We start from the raw sequence: 23,125 nt of genomic DNA, 5'->3' as shown, positions 1-23,125 counted from the left end.
ATTTGTCATACATGCATTAAGTACAGAGAACACTAAAATGAAAAGACAATTTCTGCCCTTCCCATCCTAGATGACATATTCTGGAACAAATTAAGAGCATCCTATTCACAGATCGTAATTATTTATAACTGAATTGGCCAAACAAGGTCAATGTAACATAAAGGTTCTATATGAGAATTTTCAATGTACTTAAAATACAAACAATGCATTCTTAGTGAATTCCTCTAGTTGTATTAAACTATTCCCCCTTTTGAACTCAAATAACTATACATAATAACTCTATTATGGTATTTATCTCTTACCTAGTCCCCTACATGTATTTTAGCAGTGGTAAAGGAGGGGGAGGAGGGGTTATGTACATGTCTGTCTATACAATTACAGGCATCTATCATAGTAAATGAAGTATAGTTGTTATTCATTTTACATTTACAAAATTGACTACATTTTAAATATTAAAATGAACAAAAATAAATTCTTTAAAACATTTTAAAGTCTTCAAATGTATTTTTCACTATCCTGTTTTTAACAACCCAATATAATTAAGCTTGCACAATATTTACTTTAATTAAAAGACAAGAATCTCAAAAATCCACTGGATAATTTATTATTTTATAAAAATGTTTTTAAATGCTGCTTTAAAAAAGGATAAATAAGGCCAGGCACAGTAGCTCACACCTGTAATCCCAGCACTTTGGGAGGCTCTGGTGGGAGGATCGGAGGATTACTTGAAGCCAGGAGTTCAACAGAGAGAGCCAGGGCAACATAGCAAAACCCCATCTCTACAAAAAAATACAAAAATTAGCCAGGCATGGTGGTGCGTGCCTGTCGTCTTTGCTACTCAGGAGGCTGAGATGAAAGGACCCTCTGAGCCCAGGAGTTTCAGGTTAAAGGGAGCTGTGATCAGGCTACTGCACTCCAGCACAGGTAACAGAGCAAGACCCTGTCTCTAAAAACACAAACAAACAAGCAAAAAGCTGCTCCTGATGTCTGTATTTATTAGCTGCATGTGGTGTCTGGGAGTTTAAGTAGGCCAGTCTAACTCTGGTTTTCCAGAAGACAGAAAATTAATGAGAAGGAAAATTAACATCTTCACAAAAGAATCGTTAATTACGTTATTTTGCATCCACGGTTAAGAAGGCAATCTTTTTCCACTACTACATTCAGAAAAAATTGTTCATATACCTGGTTCATCAGTTCCCATTTCATTCCATTTATTAAGAAGTTCTTTCTGTTCTCCAACTGGCCTCTGGAAAAGGTAATTTAAAACTGGTTTCATTTCATTTTTTGAAGTCTAGCAATACAACTAAAAATAAGAATCAATAACTTATTTAAAAGCTTACATAAACTACAATAACAGGATAAATAATTTCATTTAAACATGTTGAATTTGGGGTGTAACTGCATTTAAATTATTATTTAACTATTGTGTTATATCTAGTCTCAATGGCCTAGTTAGAACATGGTGCTAATGAGTCCAATAAAAGAAGGTAAGTGATCTGTACTGGCCAGTACATTTCACAAAGAAAAACTGCTCCTCAGCCACATACTACATCTCTTACCCCCATCCAGCAGACTCAGAAAAGCATCGTAAGGGGGACTGGCCAAGAGAGTGTGACTAAGAGTTAGTAGCATCATCTTCCTATATGAAAGGCAGTATATTATACAATACTACATATTTAGACAGTTTTTAATATAAATGTATCCTTTTTAAATACCATCCTTCTGGTGCCTTCAGCAATTTTTCCTTGGATATTATTCAAAGTATACCCACTACATCCTGTCCAACAACAGGGAATAAATAGCAGGCAGGGAGAATGAAGTAAAGGGAAACTGACTCTCTCCTACTTGTGAGCAGCTACAAAGAACATAAAACATCCCTCAAGTGTTTTTTCTTTTCTTTCTCATCTTTTCTCCTCAATGCTCAGAGTAACGTAAGTGTTGAATATTAGATCTAAATAGAATTCCAGTTCTACAGAGAGAAGACCAATTATCCTTTTTGTTTCCTATGTTAATACCGAAAGATGGTACCGTATTGCCTGTTACAAGATCACAGTATGCCTGAACTCTATCTATGATTCAAGAAATATGGCTATTGTGCTAATTAGCCAAAAAGTAAGGAGACTAAAGGTAATTAAAATATTTAAAGCATATTGCTAATCTTTACAGCCAAATCCTAACTCATCTATACTACAGATTCATATTTCTATTTATTTGCAAAGACACAGGTTTGTTACAATAATTATTATAGCACACGAAATAGAAATCTATATAGAATGTACCCACATAATTGGCCTTTTACAGATTTTTGTTTCAAACCAAGTTGATATACTAGTAAAAATAAATAAATAGGCCAGGCGCAGTGGCTCACATCTGTAATCCCAGCACTTTGGGAGGCCAAGGTGGGCAGATCATGAGGTCAGGAGATCGAGACCCTCCTGACTAACACGGTGAAACCCCGTCTCTACCAAAAATACAAAAAAATTAGTCAGGCGTGGTGGCACGTGCCTGTAGTCCTAGTTACTTGGGAGGCTGAGGCAGGAGAATTGCTTGAACCCAGGAGGCAGAGGTTGCAGTGAGCCGAGATCGCGCCACTGCACTCCAGCCTGGGTGATAGAGTAAGACTCTGTCTCTAAATAAATAAATAAATAAATGTGCCTAACAGTTATATAACTTCATGATACTTTCTAGTATTTGATTCACAATGAAATACTTAAACAGAAAAATGTTTAAAAGTACCTTTCGTGCCAGTGGGATACTCAGTTCAGTGCACATACTATTTAAACTCTTCAAAATTCTTTTTTCCCAACTTCCCTGAAATATAAAAAACAATTATCTTTTCCAGTAACAATATTAAAACTAATAAAAAATATTAAAGATATTATGAATTACATAGAAATGGTAAGGTTGGTTGAGATTGGTTATCCCTATTTATTAGTTCACTCAACAAATACTAACTATTGTCTACTATATTCCAGATGCTATCCTTTGTGCTATGAACTAAGCAGTGAATAACAGAAAGCCTCAGTCCTCAAATAACTGACATTTTAGTTGAGGATGGGAATAAGCATAGATTTTTTTAAAATGTCAACAAGTCATATGGTAATAAACGTTATATAGAAAACACTTATGAAATGCTTAAATTTAACTTATCTTTTTATCTGATATTTTCTATCTAACATTTTTCTATCAGATAAAAAGATAAGTTAAATTTAAGCATCTCATAAATGTTTAATACTTAGGAATCCCATTAATGACCTAGTAAAAGGTAAAAATGTACAGAATTTTTTTTATTACATTGTAATTTTCCCCAAAATGAAATTTCACCCCTAAATACTTCAGCATGCACATTCTTAGAATAAGGACCTTTTCCAACATATCTATTTCCAACATACCTTTTAGGTATCAGCTTAAATATCCCTTCTTCCATTAAGACTTCTCACCTGGTACCCAACCAAGATAGCATTAGGTGACTTTGCTTATGGGCTCTCATAGCACCCTGTCCTTCACCTATCATGGTACAAATCACACTGTGTCTAGCACATAACAGATGCTCAATAATTAAACAGATTTCTACTCTAAGTAATGTTGTAAGTATTTAAAAAAATTTTAATGTAATGGCCCAAGCAGTGAATGAACAGAAAAAAATCATCTGAAGGATAAATATCGAGCTTTGTGAAATGTATAAAGTTCAGTTTACTATATTTATAGAAACAGATTTTCAAGAATAAGAGCATACTCAATACATTACATGAAATAGCCCCCCAATTAACTCTATTTATTGGCCTATTTTAATTCTCTCCTTAACTATAAATAATTCTCTTAGATCCAAAACTTATTTGGTACCTCTTATTTGGGTACATTGTTAATGAGTAAACATTTGTTATAATGATACAACCTACCTTCCACATTCAATATCTTTACACCCACCTTATTCAGATAAATCTCATTCACCTTTCTGATGTCAGATTAAGTATCATTTCCTCTAACGAGCCTTCTGTTACCTGCTGCCTCCCACCCCCAATGGTGGAGGAAACAGGTAAGAAAAAGCTTATAAAAAAAATACTTCTAATTAAATGATCGCAATAAAATAAAATTTGTATACATATTAAAAATCCAATTCCTGGATTTTTATTTATCCGATCATAAAGAACCAAATTGCTAGCTATTAAATTATCGCTACAAATGTTCTCATTTTCAATCACTCATGCAAACAGCTCTAGAATTGATAAAAAGCCATTAACTCTCAGACATAAAAACAAAACTAAAGATATTAAATACAATAGAAATCGATGTGTAGCTCATAATATACAGAGTTGACCCTTGAACAACACAGGCTTGAACTGTGTGGGTTTACTTATATTTACATTTTTTCCAATATGAGCAACAATTTCAAAAAACCTCACAGACAAACCACATAGCCTAGACATACTGAAAATTTTAAGAAAAAGTTGAGTTTGTTCTGAATGCATAAAATATATGTAGATACTACTAGTCTATTTTATCATTTCCTACCATAAAGTATACACAAAACTATTATAAAAAATTAAGATTTATTAAAAACATATATATACTTTCAGATTATACATGGTACCATTTGAAGTTGAGAGAAATATAAACAAACATAAAGATGCAGTATTAAATCACAACTGCATAAAATTAACTGTAGGACATACTATATTACTGTAACAATTTTGTAGCTACCTCCTCTTGCTATTGAAGTGAATTCAAGTGCTGTGAGTATCTGCTTGAAACCCTGGGTGATGCTAATCATCTCCATGTGAGCAGTTCCACAGGCCTGTAAATTGTGTACTGCAGTAAAAAGTGATCTCTCGCTGTCTCACTTTTTTTATTGTGTTGAGCACAATATTGTCCCTGAATAATAGCATGGGACCCATACAAAAAGCCACTAGTGATGCTAGAAATGCTCCCAAGAAGAAAAGTCATGACATTGCAAGAAAATGTTGAATTGCTTGATATGTATGGAAGATTGAAGTCTGCAGCTGCAGTTGCCCATCACTTCAAGAGAAATGAATCCAGCATAAGGACCATTGTAAAAAAAGAAAAGGAAACTCATGAAGTCATTGCTGTAGCTACACCACCAGTGGTGAAAACTTCGCTTTATTTTTTTGCAAAATACTCTTTCATCTAGTATTGAAAATACAACTTTTATGTGGGTGCAGGGTTACTAAAAGGCATACCTATAGACTCCAAATATGATTTGAGAAAAAGTGAAGTCATTATATGACAATATAAAGCAAAGAAAGGTAAAGGATCTAAAGCTGGAGTATTTAATCCCAACCAAGGATGGTTTGATAATTTTCAAAATCAGTTTGGCTTAAAAATATCAAGATAACAAGAGAAGCAGCTTCTGCTGACCAAGAGGCAGAAGATGAGTTCCCAGATGCCATTAAAATCATTGAGGAAAAAGAATATCTGGCTGAACAGGTTTTTAATGCAGAAGAGAGTGCCTTATTCTAGGGCGGGGGGAAAATGCCACATAGGACTTTTATTAGTAAGTAAGAGAAGCAAGTACCAGGATTTAAGGCAAGAAGAAATAGGCTAATTCTACCATTTTGTGTAAATGCAATTAAGTTTAGGACCAGGACTGCCCTTATCTGTAAAGCTGCTAACCCCTGAGCCTTAAAGGGAAAAGATAAACACCAATTGCCAGGCTTTTGGTTTTACAACAAGAAAGCCTGGACAACAAGAACACTTTTTTTGGATTGGTTCAATTTATGCTTTGTCCCTGATGTCAGGAAGTACCTTATCAGTAAAGGACTGTTTTTAAAGCTCTTTTGATATTGGACAATGCCCTCCACCTCGCAGAACACCATGAGTTCAACACAGAAGATATCAAATTGGTCTACTTACCCTCAAACACAATGTCTCTAATTCAGCCTCTAGGCCTGGGTCATAGGGACCTTTAAGGCTCATTATATACAGCACCCTATGGAAAAGATTTGCCAATGCTATGGAAGAAAAACCCAATACAGAGATCATCATGACAGTCTGGAAGACACATACCATTGAAGACGCCATTGTTGTTATGGAAAAAGCTGTGAAAGCCATCAACCCCAAAGCAGTAAATTCCTGCTGGAGAAAACTGTTTCCAGATGTTGTAAAGACTTCACAGGATTTACAAGAGAGTCAATCAAGGAAATAAGAGATTGTAGATATGACCAAAAAAGGTTAGGAGTGAAGGGTTGCAAGATACGGATTTTAGAGAAATTCAACAGCTAATAGACACCACACTAGAGGAATTAATTAAAAACAACTTGATGGAGATGAGTGCTTCCAGACCACTGTCAGAAAATGAGGAAGAACACATAGAAGCGGTGCCAAAAAGCAAATTGACATCAGATAATCTGGCAGAAGAGTTCTGATTATTCAAGACTGCTTTTGACTTCAGTGTCCATATCATAGAAAGGTCCATTTTGCAACACGGACCCTTAAAACTAAAGCAAACCAGTGAAAGAGGACTGGAACCATATAGAAATATTTTTAGAAAAATGAAAAAGTAAAAATGTCAAATGGGAGTTCCAATGTATTTCTGTAACATTACACCACGTGTGCCTGCCCCTCCTGTATCCCTTCCACCTCCTCTACCTCTTTTGCCTCTGCCAGGCAAGACAGCAAGACCAGCCCTTCCTCTTCCTCCTCCTCCTCAGCCTACTCAGCGTGAAGATGATTTATGATAATTTATGATGAAAATATTTATGATGATCCACTCCCACTTAATAAATAATTTTTCTTACTTATGATTTTCTTCATAACATTTTCCTTTCTCTGGCATTCTTTATTGTAAGAATATAATATATAATATATATAACATATAAAATATGTGTTAATCCACTTAATATTATCAGTGAGGTTTCTGGTCAAGAGTAGGCTATTAGTAATTAAGTTTTGGGGGAGTCAAAACTTATATGTGAATTTTTGACTGCATGAAGGGTCAGCACCCCTAAACGCCACATTGTTTAAGGGTCAGCTATTCTATACAAATTTTCAAGACTGCAATACACAATTTTAAAACAGCATAAAACTCACTAAAAATTCAAACATGAAGACCATTCAAAACAGAAAGATAACTTTTGGAATGACACCTAGACAAGATGTTGAATATTTGTTAACTTATCCTTTAAATAATTATTTTGGCAAAAACAGCTCATTCAGGTATTTTCTGTAAAGCGATGAATCACAGTTGTCCAAATAGATATCCCTTTGTGCCAAGAATTTCAATTTACCAACTCTAAATTTAACATTAGATGTAACATATAGAGAAAGAAGTCAAGAGAAACAGTTACACAGAAAACAAATTAGACATTATAAGAAAGTATTCTGAATGGAAAGAATTGATGAAACACAACTATGTGATTTACATGTGTTTACATATGTTATTTTACTTGATGAAACACAACTATGTGATTTACATGTGTTTACACATGTTATTTTACTAACCTATAAGATGTGTATCATTACTATCATTTTACAAATGAGGAAACTTAAAAAATAACACATAAAAGCATAATGAGAAAGACTATTAAGAATGTAAGAAGTGCTGATTAAAACTTATTTGATTACCATTTTTTTCTGAGCTATACAATTAAAGCAGAAACCTAGAGATGACCCGGAACAGAGAAATACTACGACTAAGCATTGAGGAAAGAAAAAAAACAGTATATCCAATTCAGAAAAGTGGGGATTTTTTATAACTAGAACAGGGGGAAATGGGGTATATTATCTGAGTTTTTAAATGACGAAAATACATTGATTTAGCAAATATTTATTAGCCACCTATTAAATACATGCCACTAAAGAGGAATAAAACAGCATTCCTGTCACTAAGAAACACATCACTTTTGTAGTGGAAGTCAGGAGGATAAGAGAGATATACAAATAATATGGGACAGAGATAGTTTGTAAAAAGTTCATACAATCTCTATCAGTCAATATGTCATAAACTACAGAAAAAACATGAAAGAATGAACAAAGAAACAGGAAAGCTAGATATGGCTAAACTTGAACATTGTCAATTGAACATATACTACTTCCTTGAAAATCCTACAAATAATGAAAGAAAAGTGACCCCAGTTGTTGGCCACGTCTATCCTCTGTCCCATATCTGTAACACTATGTCAAGGTGGAGAGGTCTTTTCCAACGTATCTCTTGCAAGAACTTCAGTCAGATGGTCAGTGAAGTCATTTCCATTGAAATCTTGGATGGTCAAAGCAATCAGTTCCATAGTTATCAGAAACAGAAACAGAATTTCCTGACAATGAGGGGAAATCCAAGATGAAGAAGCAAGCGGCTGCTTTCAAGCTTGGCCATCCTTTAGGTTCCCTCAAGAACTCTAATCTTAATTAAGTGGTATCCATTCATTCCCTTGTTCACTCGCTGACTCACTGACTAATATATTAATATACTGAATGCTGTCTATGTGCCAAGCACAAAATGAGGACCAGTGAGTAAATGTAGTAAGGAGCAGACGACTATGTAATATGAAAAAGATACTTTGCAACAATTAGAAATATTGACCTCAAATATAACTTAACTCAGTGAAATTATGAGCTCCTTTTTTCCAGAAGTCCTGGAGCAAAAGGAAGTGAGAAGTGAACATTTGCCAGAGTTTGGACTGGATAAACTTGAGGTCCACTCTAGCTCCAGTTTTATAGACAACAATTTTTCTCAGGTCCTATTCGTGGAGGTGGATAATTAGTCCCTAAGTCTTAGAAGAAATGCCAAAAAAAAAAAAAAAAAATCATATGCCTGTGCTATTATTTAAATAATTTCAATGTACATTTAGCACCCCAAAATAAATAAATAGATGGTTTCCACCCAAAAGACTTACAAAATAAATTCAAAGCGTTCATGTTATCCAAAAGGAAAGTGAATGGTTTTTTACATTTAAAATGTTCAGATAGGAAGATATTTACCTTTTATCCAAACCTGTATCCTCTCTAAATGAAATTATTGTTGCCTTCAAGTAAATTTCCCTAATAACTGGAATCTATGGTATTGACTCAAAGGATTTCAGGAATTTCATAAATAAAGCAATTTCTAAGTATGAGAAGCAAAAAAATTTATAAAAGACTCACAATTATACTATTTTTTAAAATTAGTATAGCATTACTACTTTTTAATAACAATGAAGGTAAATAAAATGTCTTTTAAACCATATATTAAACAAATAGCATGTAAAAAAACTTATGAAATTATAAAATCAGAAAACTATTTTCTTCACCCTGACAAAAAATAAAACTAAAATAACTATAACCCAGATATCTAATAGAAAAACATTTTAGTAATTCTTCTCTGATTATAAAAATAATATATCAAACAAAACAACCAATATTAATATTTTGTCTTTCATTTTTCTATGCATATATATGTGTGTAATTGAGACATATAAACACATATATTTTGGATTAAAGTGAAATTATATTGTTTTATATTTTGCATTCTCCATATAAGATTATAATGTATGCCTTTTTGTATTCATTACAATTCTTCAAAAATGACATTTTTGATGCCTATATAGCATTGTTTCTTTTGGAAACAGCATGTCATATTTAAGCAAGCTCTATTGTTATCCATTTCGATTCTTTTAAATTTTTTACTATTATTATGAACATAAGTTTCTGTGTTTCTGATTCTTTCCTTTATACAAGGTTCTAGAAGTGGAATTACTAGGTCAAAGGGTCTGAATATTTTCTAGGAATATTCTCTATTTTTTCTTTATGCTATTCATTCATAATTTTTAAAAAATATCTATTATCTACCATGGACTGGGGACTGTGCCAGATGTTAGAGATACAGTGGTGAAAAGAGAGACTCAGGTCCTACTTCACAGAGACTAAAGAATATAAGTGATGATACAAACAACCCAAGTATTATAGTAGAGAAGTATAGGGGGCCTGCCATGTGGAGGATGGACAAGACAGGAAAAGTACCTGAGTATCTGAGATCTGGGAGTCAGAGAGCCTTCCTAAACAATCTATCATCTCACTTGATAACATAAGTGATGTGCAGAAGCTAGCAAGAAATATATGGGATGAGAGGAGGCAGTTTCAAGTATACCCAGAAACATATGGGATGAGAGGAGACAGTTTCAACTATAGCCAGAAATACATGGGATGAGAGGAGGCAGTTTCAAGTAGACACAGTGGCATAAGCAAAAGTTCTCCTATTGCAACAAGTGGAGGAGGTCAAGTATGATTAGAGAAAGAGAAAGTATGTGCATGGCAGGCTGGGGAAGAACGGTACGAGAAGGCAAGAGATGAGACTGGAACTAAAGAAGTCAAGATCATTTCTACCTTTGTTAAGCCATAATAAAGAATTTGAGCTCTATCCTCAAGGTATTGGAAATTTTAGGAAATGGAGTGACAGTATAGAAGGCAAAAAGACCATTAGGAAGGGGATGAGAACTGAAGTAATGCAAAATTAACAAAATTATCATATTTGCCAAGGTTACTGGATTGACAGAGAACAGAATAAATTCAACCACATAGCACATCTTGAGTTTGCCTAAGCATTTCTGAACTAGATAGACTGAATATCAGGTAATGTGAATTCTGGAGCCAGGGTGTCCAGTTTCAAATCTCAGCTCTACCACTTTCTCATTTTGTAAAGTGAGACCTAAGAACACATTAGTAACTCACCTCATAGGGTTATCGTGAATATTATTAAAAGAGTGAGTACATGTACAGCACTAGAATGGTACCTAGGATATAATTAGAGATCTATATGCTTATTAGTATTGTTTCACAAGAAAACTCATGCACTTATATTTATCACACTGTATATCTTCAAATACGGCTTTCACTGAAGGGTGTAGCAAAGTAGTTCCCAAGGTATTTTACATGGAAATAGGGTTTCATGATCACGTAACCTTGAACAACACTGGATTAAATAAAATTAAACAGGTTTCTTTCCTGCAGAACTTCTCCAAACCTTTAACATGCCAAAATAAATTGTGAGAAACAAAATTAGAAAATATTAAAACTCAAAGTAGAAAATGAATATCCATGAGTCCATACTGATATAAATAAATAATTGAATACATAAATAAATGGGGAAGAAGAGAAAACTCTTTCATGCAGAAGAATTCCAAATAATTTAGGTAGATACCCCTCCTTAAGGAAATGGAACATAATTCTCCACTCCTTAAGTATGGGCGATATGTAGCGACTTACTTCCAAAGAGTACAGTATGGAAAGAGGGAAAAAGAGTAACATTACAGTGAAGAAGGCTCACAAATACTACCTCAGTCAGATGATCAAGGTCAACATCAACAGCGATAAATCATGCTAATAGTATGTACCCTGATATGATGTGATAAATGTAAATGGCATTTTACATCTGTGATCTTCCTCCAAAAAACCCACAATCCCAGTCTAATTATGAGACAACATCAGATAAATTCCAAGAGAGGGATATTCTACAAAATACCTGAACAGTACTTCTCAAAACTGCCAAAGTCATCAAAAACAAGGAAAGTCTGAGAAACTGTCATAGCCAAGAAGAGCCTAAGGAGACATGACAACCAAATGTAATGTGGTGTCCTGGATGGGATCCTGAGTCAGAACAAGGACATTAGGTTGCAACTAAGGAAGTCTAAATAAAATACGGACTTTAGTTCATAATAATGTATCGACCAATATGGCTCATTAATTATAACAAATGTACCATACTAATGTTAAGATGTTAATAATAAGGGAAACTGGGTATGAGATCTATGAGAACTCTCTGTGCTAACTTCTCAAAACTCTTCTAAAACATAAAGTCTAGTAAAAATAGTAAAACAAATTGTGATTCATCAAGAGGAAAGCAGTGTTCCTCAATTTGCAGACTTACTTGCCCAAGGAACCCTTTTTTGTGGAGCATATCTCAAGGTTAGTATTTAGCAGAAAACATTCTTGGAAATGCTGATGCAGAATAAGAAGCTTCATAACCTCATGAGCCCAGAAAATTAAGTACTAGAGTAGCTTGCCAGAAACTGCAGGAAGCTGATTTATAACCCAACTCTGAAGACACGATCAAGAGCTAAGTGAAGTTAAAGTAATTCATAAAACTTTAATCGAAAAAAAAATGAACTGAATTTTTCCAGGGTACAATTCAAAATATTTTCTGCCCATGTTTTACTGAATACAAAGTGAAAAGAAACACTAACTGAATTTTTAAAGCTTCATTTTTGTTAAAAGGGGCAAAGAAGAACCTGGTAAGAAACCACTTGTATATTACTCCTTCCCAGTGCGCGGACGAAACTTCCTAGTTACTTTCCGCTAGTCACCCAGCACTTTTTACTTTGTATTACATCTAGTGTCCAAGTCTTATTTCAATTACTAAACCTTGCAATTACCTGAAGGCAGAATCTGTATCTAACTTATTTCTGAATTTCTGCAGCACAGAATCTTCTACTGAGTAGGTATTCAGTAAATATCCTTAAACTATTGTAATAACTGGGAAAAGAGATGGCTAACTCGTTTACTATCAATCCAACATAAAGTTACTAAGTTTCTGCTACATAAAGGCCAGTGTACTAGATGCAGCAGTTATGTAAAAATATTTTTAAACTGTTACTTCTTTCAAGAGGCATATAATAAAATGTCAGAAAGATGTATACAGAAATTACTATAACAGGTCGGGCCCAGTGGCTCAGGCCTGTAATCCCAGCACTTTGGGAGACTGAGGCGGGTGGATCACTTGAGGTCAGGAGTTTGAGACCAGCCTGGCCAACATGATGAGACCCATCTCTACTAAAGATATAAAAATTTTTGCACATTAATTTTGTATCCTGAGACTTTGCTGAAGTTGCTTATCAGTTTAAGGAGATTTTGGGCTAGGATGATGGGGTTTTCTAAATATACAATCATGTCATCTGCAAACAGGGACAATTTGACTTCTTCTTTTCCTAACTGAATACCCTTGATTTCTTTATCTTGCCTGATTGCCCTAGCCAGAACTTCCAACACTATGTTGAATAGGAGTGGTGAGAGAGGGCATCCCTGTCTTGTGCCAGTTTTCAAAGGGAATGCTTCCAGTTTTTGCCCATTCAGTATGATATTGGCTGTGGATTTGTCATAAATAGCTCTTACTATTTTGAGACACGTTCCATCAATACCGAATTTATTGAGCATTTTTAGCATGAGGGGCGGTTGAATTTTGTCAAAGGCCTTTTCTGCATCTATTGAGATAATCATGTGGTTTTTGTCTTTGGTTTTGTTTATATGCTGGATTACGTTTATTGATTTGCATATGTTGAACCAGCGTTGCATCCCAGGGATGAAGCTCACTTGATCATGGTGGATAAGCTTTTTGATGTGATGCTGGATTCAGTTTGCCAGTATTTTATTGAGGATTTTTGCATCGATGTTCATCAGGGATATTGGTCTAAAATTCTCTCTTTTTGTCATGTCTCTGCCAGGCTTTGGTATCAATATGATGTTGGCCTCATAAAATGGGTTAGGGAGGATTCCCTCTTTTTCTATTGATTGGAATAGTTTCAGAAGGAATGGTACCAGCTCCTCCTTGTACCTCTGGTAAAATTCAGCTGTGAATCCATCTTCCTGGACTTTTTTTGGTTGGTAGGCTATTAATTATTGCCTCAATTTCAGAGCCTGCTAGCATTCTTATACACCAGTAACAGACAAACTGAGAGCCAAATCATGAATGAACTTCCATTCACAATTGCTTCAAAAAGAATAAAATACCTAGGAATCCAACTTACAAGGGATGTAAAGGACCTCTTCAAGGAGAACTACAAACCACTGCTCAGTGAAATAAAAGAGGACACAAACAAATGGAAGAACATACCATGCTCATGGATAGGAAGAATCAATATCATGAAAGTGGCCATACTGCCCAAGGTAATTTATAGATTCAGTGCCATCCCCATCAAGCTACCAATGAGTTTCTTCACAGAATTGGAAAAAACTGCTTTAAAGTTCATATGGAACCAAAAAAGAGCTCACATTGCCAAGGCAATCCTAAGTCAAAAGAACAAAGCTGGAGGCATCATGCTACCTGACTTCAAAATATACTACAAGGCTACAGTAATCAAAACAGCATGGTACTGGTGCCAAAACAGAGATATAGACCAGTGGAACAGAACAGAGCCCTCAGAAATAATACCACACATATACAGCCATCTGATCTTTGACAAACCTGAGAAAAACAAGAAATGGGGAAAGGATTCCCTATTTAATAAATGGTGCTGGGAAAATTGGCTAGCCAGAAGTAGAAAGCTGAAACTGGATCCTTTCCTTACTCCTTATACGAAAATTAATTCAAGATGGATTAGAGACTTAAATGTTAGACCTAATACCATAAAAACCCTAGAAGAAAACCTAGGAAATGCCATTCAGGACATAGGCATGGGCAAGGACTTCATGTCTAAAACACCAAAAGCAACAGCAACAAAAGCCAAAATTGACAAATGGGATCTCATTAAACTAAAGAGCTTCTGCACAGCAAAAGAAACTACATCAGAGTGAACAGGCAACCTACAGAATGGGAGAAAATTTTTGCAATCTACTCATCTGATAAAGGGCTAATATCCAAAACCTACAAAGAACTCAAACAAATTTACAAGAAAAAAAACAAACAACCCCATCAAAAAGTGGGCAAAGGATATGAACAGACATTTCTCAAAAGAAGACATGCATACAGCCTACAGACACATGAAAAAATGCTCGACATCACCGGCCATCAGAGAAATGCAAATCAAAACCACAATGAGATACCATCTCACACCAGTTAGAATGGCAATCATTAAAAAATCAGGAAACAACAGGTGCTGGAGAGGATGTGGAGAAATAGGAACACTTTTACACTGTTGGTGGGATTGTAAACTAGTTCAACCATTACGGAAAATAGTATGACGATTCCTCAAGGATCTAGAACTAGATGTACCATATGACCCAGCCATCCCATTACTGGGTATATACCCAAAGGATTATAAGTCATGCTGCTATAAAGACACATGCACACATATGTTCATTGCAGCACTATTCACAGTAGCAAAGACTTGGAATCCAAACAAATGTCCATCAGTGACAGACTGGATTAAGAAAATGTGGCACATATACACCATGGAATACTATGTAGTCATTAAAAAGGATGAGTTTGTGTCCTTTGTAGGGACATGGATGCAGCTGGAAACCATCATTCACAGCAAACTATCGCAAGAACAGAAAACCAAACACCGCATGTTCTCACTCATAGGTGGGAACTGAACAATGAGATCACTTGGACTCGGGAAGGGGAACATCACACATCGGGGCCTATTATGGGGAGGGGGGAGGGGGGAGGGATTGCACTGGGAGTTATACCTGATGTAAATGACGAGTTGATGGGTGCTGACGAGTTGATGGGTGCAGCACAGCACCATGGCACAAGTATACATATGTAACAAACCTGCACGTTATGCACATGTACCCTAGAACTTAAAGTATAATAATAAAAATAAAAATAAATTAATTAAGATATAAAAATTAGCTGGGCATGGTGGTGGGCGCCTGTAATCCCAGCTACTCAGGCGGCTGAGGCATGAGAATTGCTTGAACCTGGGAGGCAGAGGTTGCAGTGAGCCGAGATCATACCACTGCACTCCAGCCTGAGCAATAAAGCAAGACTCAGTCTCAAAAAATAAAAAAAAGCAATTACTACAATAAATTGCAATTTGTGCTAAGGGCTATAAAACAACAGGGAGCTATTCAACAGAGTTCAAGAGAGCAATCCCTTTCAACAGGAGTAATCAATAATAACATCAGAGAAGAGATGTCATCTGAGCTGACCCTCACAAAATAGATAGGATTTTCGTAACACAAAACAGGCAGAAAGGGCTTTCCAGGACAGGAAAACAAAATACAAAAAAGTGTTAATGATGCAAGAGGGAAAGGCAAAATGATTCACTTGGACAGGCACATAGGACAGTCATAAGACAGCAGAGACTGACAAAGTAGAAGGGGAAGGCTGGGGACAGATAGTAAAAATTCTTAAATGCTGAGTTCTGGAATAGGAACTTCATTTTTTGAGCAACTGGGAATAATCACTGAAGGTTTGTTAAAAGGCAGTGAGCTATAAGGGTTCGTCTGCTTATAATTAAATTTAATAGTATTGAGAATACGTAAGGAGATTGGGAGAGATCGATTGAAAGTTGGGAGGTATAAAAATAAGATAAGTATGTGAATTAAAGCACAATGTCTAAAATAAAGTAAACAATAAAAGGCAACATTATCAGCATTATCACCATCATCATCATCATTATTGTGACTACTATGGTAACAGCCTTGGTAATGAACAGAAAGAGGAGATTGTAAGACTATGGGAAGAAATAATATTTAGCATTTGATCACTAGTAACAAAAATAGGAAGCTGAGGAAGAGATGGTCATTTTTAAAAGAACATAAACGTTTTAGACATGCTAAGTTTGATCTCACAGAAAAAAAATGTGCAGCAGACAGTTGATCTTAGAGGACTGGAGCAAAAAGAGATGTGGCAACAAAAAAGAAGGAAGCTGTGAAGCTTGAATGAGATAACCTGAATATTCTTTATAAAATATAAGTGAGAAATGCTTAAAATGAGTGAGACAGAGGTTGAATTAGGGGCCACACAAGCATGGAAAAGTTTTAGAACAACCTAAATGGAAGACAGACAATGAATAACAAATATAACCTTAGACAGCAAAAAGAATCCACTGGAAGTTAAATAAATGAATTGAGACTAGATAATGGTTAACACAGAAATTACATGATTTTCTCTTGAAGTGGTCAAAAGTTTGGGAGAAGAGAGAAAGTAAACAGTAAAAGTGGCCTTAGACTAAGGAGTAGAATGGCAGACAGAACAGAAGTCTGATGGGGAAGAGATTATGAAATGCAAGGAAGAACATGATGCAATACACGACATGTGATCCAGACTAGGTAGCTTTCATGGAAAGAAGAGAGAATTGCTCCCCAAAATAGGGGGCTAAACAACTAAATGTCTCAAAAAGAACAAATATAGAAAGACAGGTAGACACTTACTGATAGGGGAGGTAATCAGTATGGCCATAGTTAAAGACAGCAAACCTCATCAAAAGTGTTCTGTGGGCTGGGTACTATGCTAGATGCTGAGGATAAAAAGCACAATCCCTGCTCTTTAAGAATGAATAATTTAGTGCAGGGATTGGCAAACCTTGTATGAAAGGGAAGACAGTAAATATTTTAGGCTTTGCAGTCCATGGGTCTCTGTTGCAACTAAGCAGCAACAACCAATATGCAAATGAATGAACATGACTATTTTCCAATAAAACATATCTTAGGGATTCATATAGTTTTCATGTGTCACAAGATTATCTTTATTTTGATTTTTCAACCACTTAAAAATGTAAAAAGTAAAAATAAAATTCCTTGTTTGCCAGCCCTATAAAAATAGATGGCAGGTTGTATTTGGCCCAGGGGCTGTAGTTTGCAGATCCCTGATGTAAGTGGGAAAGTCCGGAAAGAAAAGAGAGGAGCATCATACATGTACCTATCACTCACATATATTCTTAACAACTAGCAGTAAGCTCTGAGAGTGGACTTATTATTTACCTCTCTCTATCTCTTCTTTTCAGTCATGATTAAAAAAAAAAAAATCTTTATGTTTTGTTTCTTACACCTAGTATGTTAAAACTGATACTTTCTCGTTACTGTTTAGAAATTTTCAATTTCACTAAAAAATATTCAGGCTCAATCTTAGTTTTATTTTCTTGAGTTTAAATCTTTATAACAAAAAAACCACACACTTCTTTCACATATGTATGACTTATTATGCTTTATGACAAATTGATGAATAAATATTAACTGATTTCCAGCCGTAAAAGATACCACCTAGAGGCAGAAATATATACTTCCTCAACTATCTCCAAGGTTTTTATTTCTATTGCTTCTTTTCACCATGTAATTTTGATGATTTTTTAAATAAAAATAAAAGTTGAACAATAAAAATCTGCCTAATTTCCACTGTTGTAGAATGTGATGACTCTGCAGAAAATTTTCAAGAGCAGAAGAACCATGATGATAACTGTGGAAGTTGAGTGATGGGTTCGTGGGAGTTCTTTAAGGTACCTTTGAAATATTTCATACCAAAAAAGGTTTTAAAAATCCATCTCTGAGGCTATGCTGGAGAATGAAGTTTGACTGACTGTGGTGCTCATTACGTGTCTCAGCAGTGGCAGTCACAGAGTCCTACTCAAACAGCACTGTGAGGAAGGCTTACGGACAGGACTGGGTTGAGGGGAGGTGAGTGAGGCTGTGCTGAGATGAAGGACAGTTAAAAAAGCTAGGGGCATGTGCTAGAACCTCTTGAGTTTCCATTTTAACAACTATTCATAGTTTTTATGCTTAAATTATTTTGTTATTTTATTCCTAGTTTTTTGCCAACCCATTTTGATAGCAGGTTTATCAGAGTTCTATAACAGCATACAATTAATAGATGACAGCCTACTGTGAGAACAAATATATTTTAAATACACTATCAATAACACTGGCTTCAAAGACCTAAATTTTAAGGAAAGAGGGTGTCAGTTCATTCACATTTCACTCCTTTAATATCACAGGCCATGACTGCCACATTACACTTGTATCATATTTTAAACTGCAGGCCAGTATGGTAGATTATTTTTCCCCTTCTACCCCATTTTTTCCAGGGTTGCCATAGTTAAATAGGTATGATCCTTGGTTACTGAAAATAAAATGGAAGAATATACAAATACCATTAACATCAATTTAGTGGTTCTTACTCAGTATTTCATAACTAATAATACATACTCCTGACATCAAGAATGATCTTTGGCTCTGTATTACATAACTTGGCATGAAAAACCAACCTGTGCTTTCCTCATGTATACCAAAGGTTCTTTAAGATGTTCAGGAGGTGCAGCAGGATGACTAGGTAAAGGAAACCTAGGAGCAAAAAGAGGCAGCTAAATATCACACATTACTCTCTTGGTTAGATATTACTTACCTTTGTAGTCCATGTTATAAACTGTTTTCCCAGTAACATTTCATTTTATATTCAAAATGTATTGTTTTTATTAAGAAAATAGGTTGATTTAGTCAACAAATACTTGGGCCGCTCTAGGTACTAAGTATAAGGTGGTGATTGAGATAACATTCTCTGTTCTCATGGACGTAACATTCTCATGAAGAAAGCCAATAATTACAAACACATACAAATAAAATAATATCAGATTGTAACAAGTGCCGTGAGAAAATGAAAGCAGGGTAATAAGATACAATAAATTTGGAGGTCAGTGAAGTCCCCTTAGGGGATTTTATATTTAAACCAAGACATGAGTGTGAAGGAGCCAACCATGCAAAGATCTGGGGGAAGAATATTCCAAGCAGAGGGATGGCAAGCGCAAGAATTCTGAGGAGGTAATGCATGAAATGTTTAAGGATCAGAAAAAGTCAGGATCACTGGAACATAATGACTGAAGTGCAGAGTGGTATGAAATCACAGATAGAAAAGGCAGTAGGAAGACATGATGGTTCAACGTTTATTTGGAGATTCCAATCCATTTCACAACGATATATAACTCCTCTTGAAATTAGTCATCAGACTTGTACCTACAGCAAAACAGTCATGTTCCAATAATCAAGAACCGCAGAGCTGAATTCTCAAGAAATTCCTGGTCCAAAGTGGAACAAAAACATGTAAAAGGTTAATAATATTTCAAACCACTTGCATCTGTCCTGGAGCCTACATGTAAAAGGCTAAACTGTGCATAGAAACATTGCTGGAATAGGGAAAGGCAACCTATCCCACCTAATCTACAAGGCAGTTTCACAAATTGATTGTTTCTGGCAAATTATTTTTCCAATAAAATCTACATTTCAGGTACCTTCCCATTCACAAATGAAAAAAAAAGTTAAGTCTCTAGATACCTTGATATTTCTTGTGTTATATGTAAGATAGTTTAAAAACTATCTCACATTGTCCAATACACCATTTGCTTCCACTTTTAATGGTAATTATGTCTAAATTTAATAAAGCTTAGAAATTTAGGATTAAAATTTGAGAGAATTTACTGATGATCTTAATAGTTATTCAATGATCAAAGACATGTATCCAAAATACAGATAACAAGAGGAGACAACTTGAAAGTCATTCTTATTAAGACCAAAATCAAGTTAGATATTTATTTTTTCAGAAACTTTTAATGACAACCTACTCAATGTAAAAAAGAGACAGAAGTGAACAAAACTGGCTAAAATATCTGCCCTCATGGAGCTTACATTTAGTAATATGCAGAGATAAGGATTGCCAGATAGGAAAAATGCACAGAAACTTATACAGCACACTTCACTCTATTTTTTTCTTGTCCCCCAAGTCTCCCTAAATACTTAAATGTTCTACCCACTGACAGTAAACTATTTTAGGCAACCATTATTCCTCGCCTACATTTATCCAGCAGGTTCCTAAGTGCTTCCAGACTATTTTCAATCTATTCACCAGTTTGCCTGGATGTTGACCAGAAGTGATGTCTTCCTTATTCACCAGTAATTGTAATTCCAGCATCTAGCATAATGCCTGGTACATAGTAGATAACCAATATATTGCTGAATGGATAAAATGCAAATTTGATCATATTACTACTTTACTTACAATTTTAAATGGCACCCAAATGCTTTTAGGATCCAGTCTACAAAGTCTGAAGAGGCACAATCCTTTTTATAAATCTAGACTCGTCCTTAGCCATGCTCCCTTCACCTGCTACCACCCAACCATACAAACTTTTGAACATTTGCACCACACTCTTTCCCACTTCTAAATCTCTGAGCCTGCTATTCCCTTCTGCCTGAAGTGCTTTTCTTCTCTACTCTTTCCCCTGACAAACTCTAGCTTAGTTTTCTGATCTCAGCGTGGATATTGCTTCCTTTGGCAAGCCACCATGGCAACCCCAAATCTAAGTTAAATGCCAGCCTTATGTGTTCCTTGTATTTCCCCAATCATTGCACTTATTTTACTGCACTGTAAATGCCTCTTTAAAGTCTTTATGCCCAACTGAGATGTAAGTTCCGGGAGACAAAGACTGTCTAGCCTGTTTATTATCAATAGCACCTGGCTCTGTGCACAAGAGCAAACATACAGTAGCATTTCAAACTAAGAGGGCAAAGAAGAACTGTATGTTTAGGACGTTTCAGAGGTACCCAGGTCTACTGCTTGAGCACTCTCCCAATGAAAGCCATGAATGTGTATGAAGACTTATCCAAATTTGTGGTCTAGTGTAAAGTATCCTTTATCTAACATCCTTCCATTTTAGGCCCACTACTGTTTGATACTTGTAACTCTGTAAGGTATGGTAGACTTTTGCATGTATCTACTATAACAGCAAACTATACGATATGTTTTTATAACATGCACATATAGAATAAGATTTTTAAGGTTTATTTACTTCTTTATGTTCTTTAAGGGGAAAATAATAGGTCATCTGATTTCTTATAAACTGCTCTGTACAAAGTACAATGAAGACTAAAACACAGAAATAAATTGATCTATTTTTCATTTTGCATGTAAAGATTGTCTTAAATATAGTAAGGCTGACTAATAATTGCACTGTTTCCTCAATTCAACAAATATTTGTCATGTATTAGCATTAGTAGGTGGCTCAATAACTATTTGCTGACTCAATGTCATTTATTTGATACTATAGGAAATATGAAAGAAATGTAAGACACAATTTTTGTTCCAGAACATTTTAAATCCAGTTAAGAGATAAGACATAGACCTATGTGAGACGTAGTAAAATGCATGGGCTTTGGAATCATATAGTTGGAGGTTAAGCCCTAGCACTTCCATTTGTTAGCTATATGATGTTCAACAAGTTACTTAAGTGGTCTGCCATGGTTTGAATGTTTGTCCTTTCCAAAACTCATGTTAAAATTTGCGATTGTAACAGTATTCAGAGGTGGGATCTTTCAGAGGTGATTAGGCCATGAACTTCACCGACATAGGTGGGACTGGTGACATTATAAAAGGGTGGGTTAAACCCCCTCTTGCCCTCTCACCTTCTGCCATGGGATGATGCAGCAAGAAGGCTCTCACCAGATGCCGGCACCTTGATATTGAACTTCCCAGCCTCCAGAACTGTGAGCCAATAAATTTCTATTCATTATAAATTACCCAATCTCAGGTATTCTGTTATAGTCATGAGACAGACTAAAACATGGTTTAAGCCTCAGTTTTCTCTTCTGCAAAACGGTGATCATAATAAATTTTACTTCATAGGGTTGTAGTGAAGATTATATTGAATAAGCCAATGCATGTAAAGTGTTGGCACAAAATAAGCATTCAATCACTGTGAATTATCATTCATATAATACTAAATAGTTATTAACACAATAACAAATATATAACTGTTTTAAATGAATGGAAAAGATAATTAAAGTATGCAATCTGAAATGGAGAGTGCTAACCTAGACTAGTTGAAAATTTCATGTAAATAACAGAATACAGAAAATTTTCTAGTATATTTGTCAAATAAGAAACTGACTAAAATCTTTGTAATGCTTACTAAAACAAGTAAAATGAAGCGTACTGTTTTCAGGTATAGTCTGTATAGCTCGTGTGTTCTATACCTCTACTAGGCATAAGGATGTGTATTTTTTATCTCCCATTGTTTAATATTACCTAATGAATACTCATACTTTCCTTTTTGCTTTCCTTTTTCATCCATCCAATGGTTGCTGCCAATGAAAAATGCAACAGAATACGCTAAGTCTTCTTTATTCTTTTGACTTATGTTATGGGAAATGTTTCTTTCCCACCCCTGATGTGCACTTCCATGTGAAAAGAGTTCCATTACTATAACATTCTTGGACTCTCTCTAAGGCTTAACTCAACACACCACAGAAGAGGTTTATGCCTTATTCAACTTTTAAATTTGAGAAGCATAAACTGAACATACTGCCCCTGATCCAATGCTATTTGACTGGAAGGTTAAATCTATTTAATTCTTGAGATCAGTTGAAAGACTAATTTTGCTCTCATACTAAGCTATGTCCTCCTACCTAGTCTTTATCAGTAATAAAAGTGTAATTTTGATATCCCATCTGCTTTTTTGTTTTATCTTGTTTCTTAATTTGTTCAGAACCCAAGTGA

At 35.2% G+C, this 23,125-nt stretch overlaps 1 protein-coding gene across 13 annotated transcripts in view; it reads right to left on the bottom strand.

Annotated features, from left to right (window-relative positions):
• The window catches only part of TBC1D19 (TBC1 domain family member 19), a 146,951-nt gene that overhangs the window by 97,623 nt on the left and 26,203 nt on the right, over positions 1–23,125 (bottom strand). For 11 of the 13 annotated variants that reach the window (XR_012434766.1, XR_012434768.1, XR_012434767.1 and 8 more), the window contains 3 exons: positions 18,849–18,924; positions 2,737–2,811; positions 1,183–1,246 (listed from right to left, as the gene is read on the bottom strand). Coding sequence is in view for 10 of the 13 variants with exons in the window: in XM_005554634.4 (XP_005554691.1) it covers positions 1,183–1,246; positions 2,737–2,811; positions 18,849–18,924 (215 nt within the window). In the remaining 3 variants the exon portion in view is untranslated. The remainder of the gene's footprint in view (positions 1–1,182; positions 1,247–2,736; positions 2,812–18,848; positions 18,925–23,125) is intronic. The other 2 variants (XM_045392220.3, XM_074039500.1) reach the window with 1 other exon arrangement.

Source organism: Macaca fascicularis, chromosome 5 (assembly GCF_037993035.2).
Source record: "Macaca fascicularis isolate 582-1 chromosome 5, T2T-MFA8v1.1".
NCBI classification, from domain to species: domain Eukaryota; kingdom Metazoa; phylum Chordata; class Mammalia; order Primates; family Cercopithecidae; genus Macaca; species Macaca fascicularis.
The sequence above is the reverse complement of the archived record's forward strand: the minus strand, read 5'-3'. Positions and strand labels throughout refer to the sequence as shown.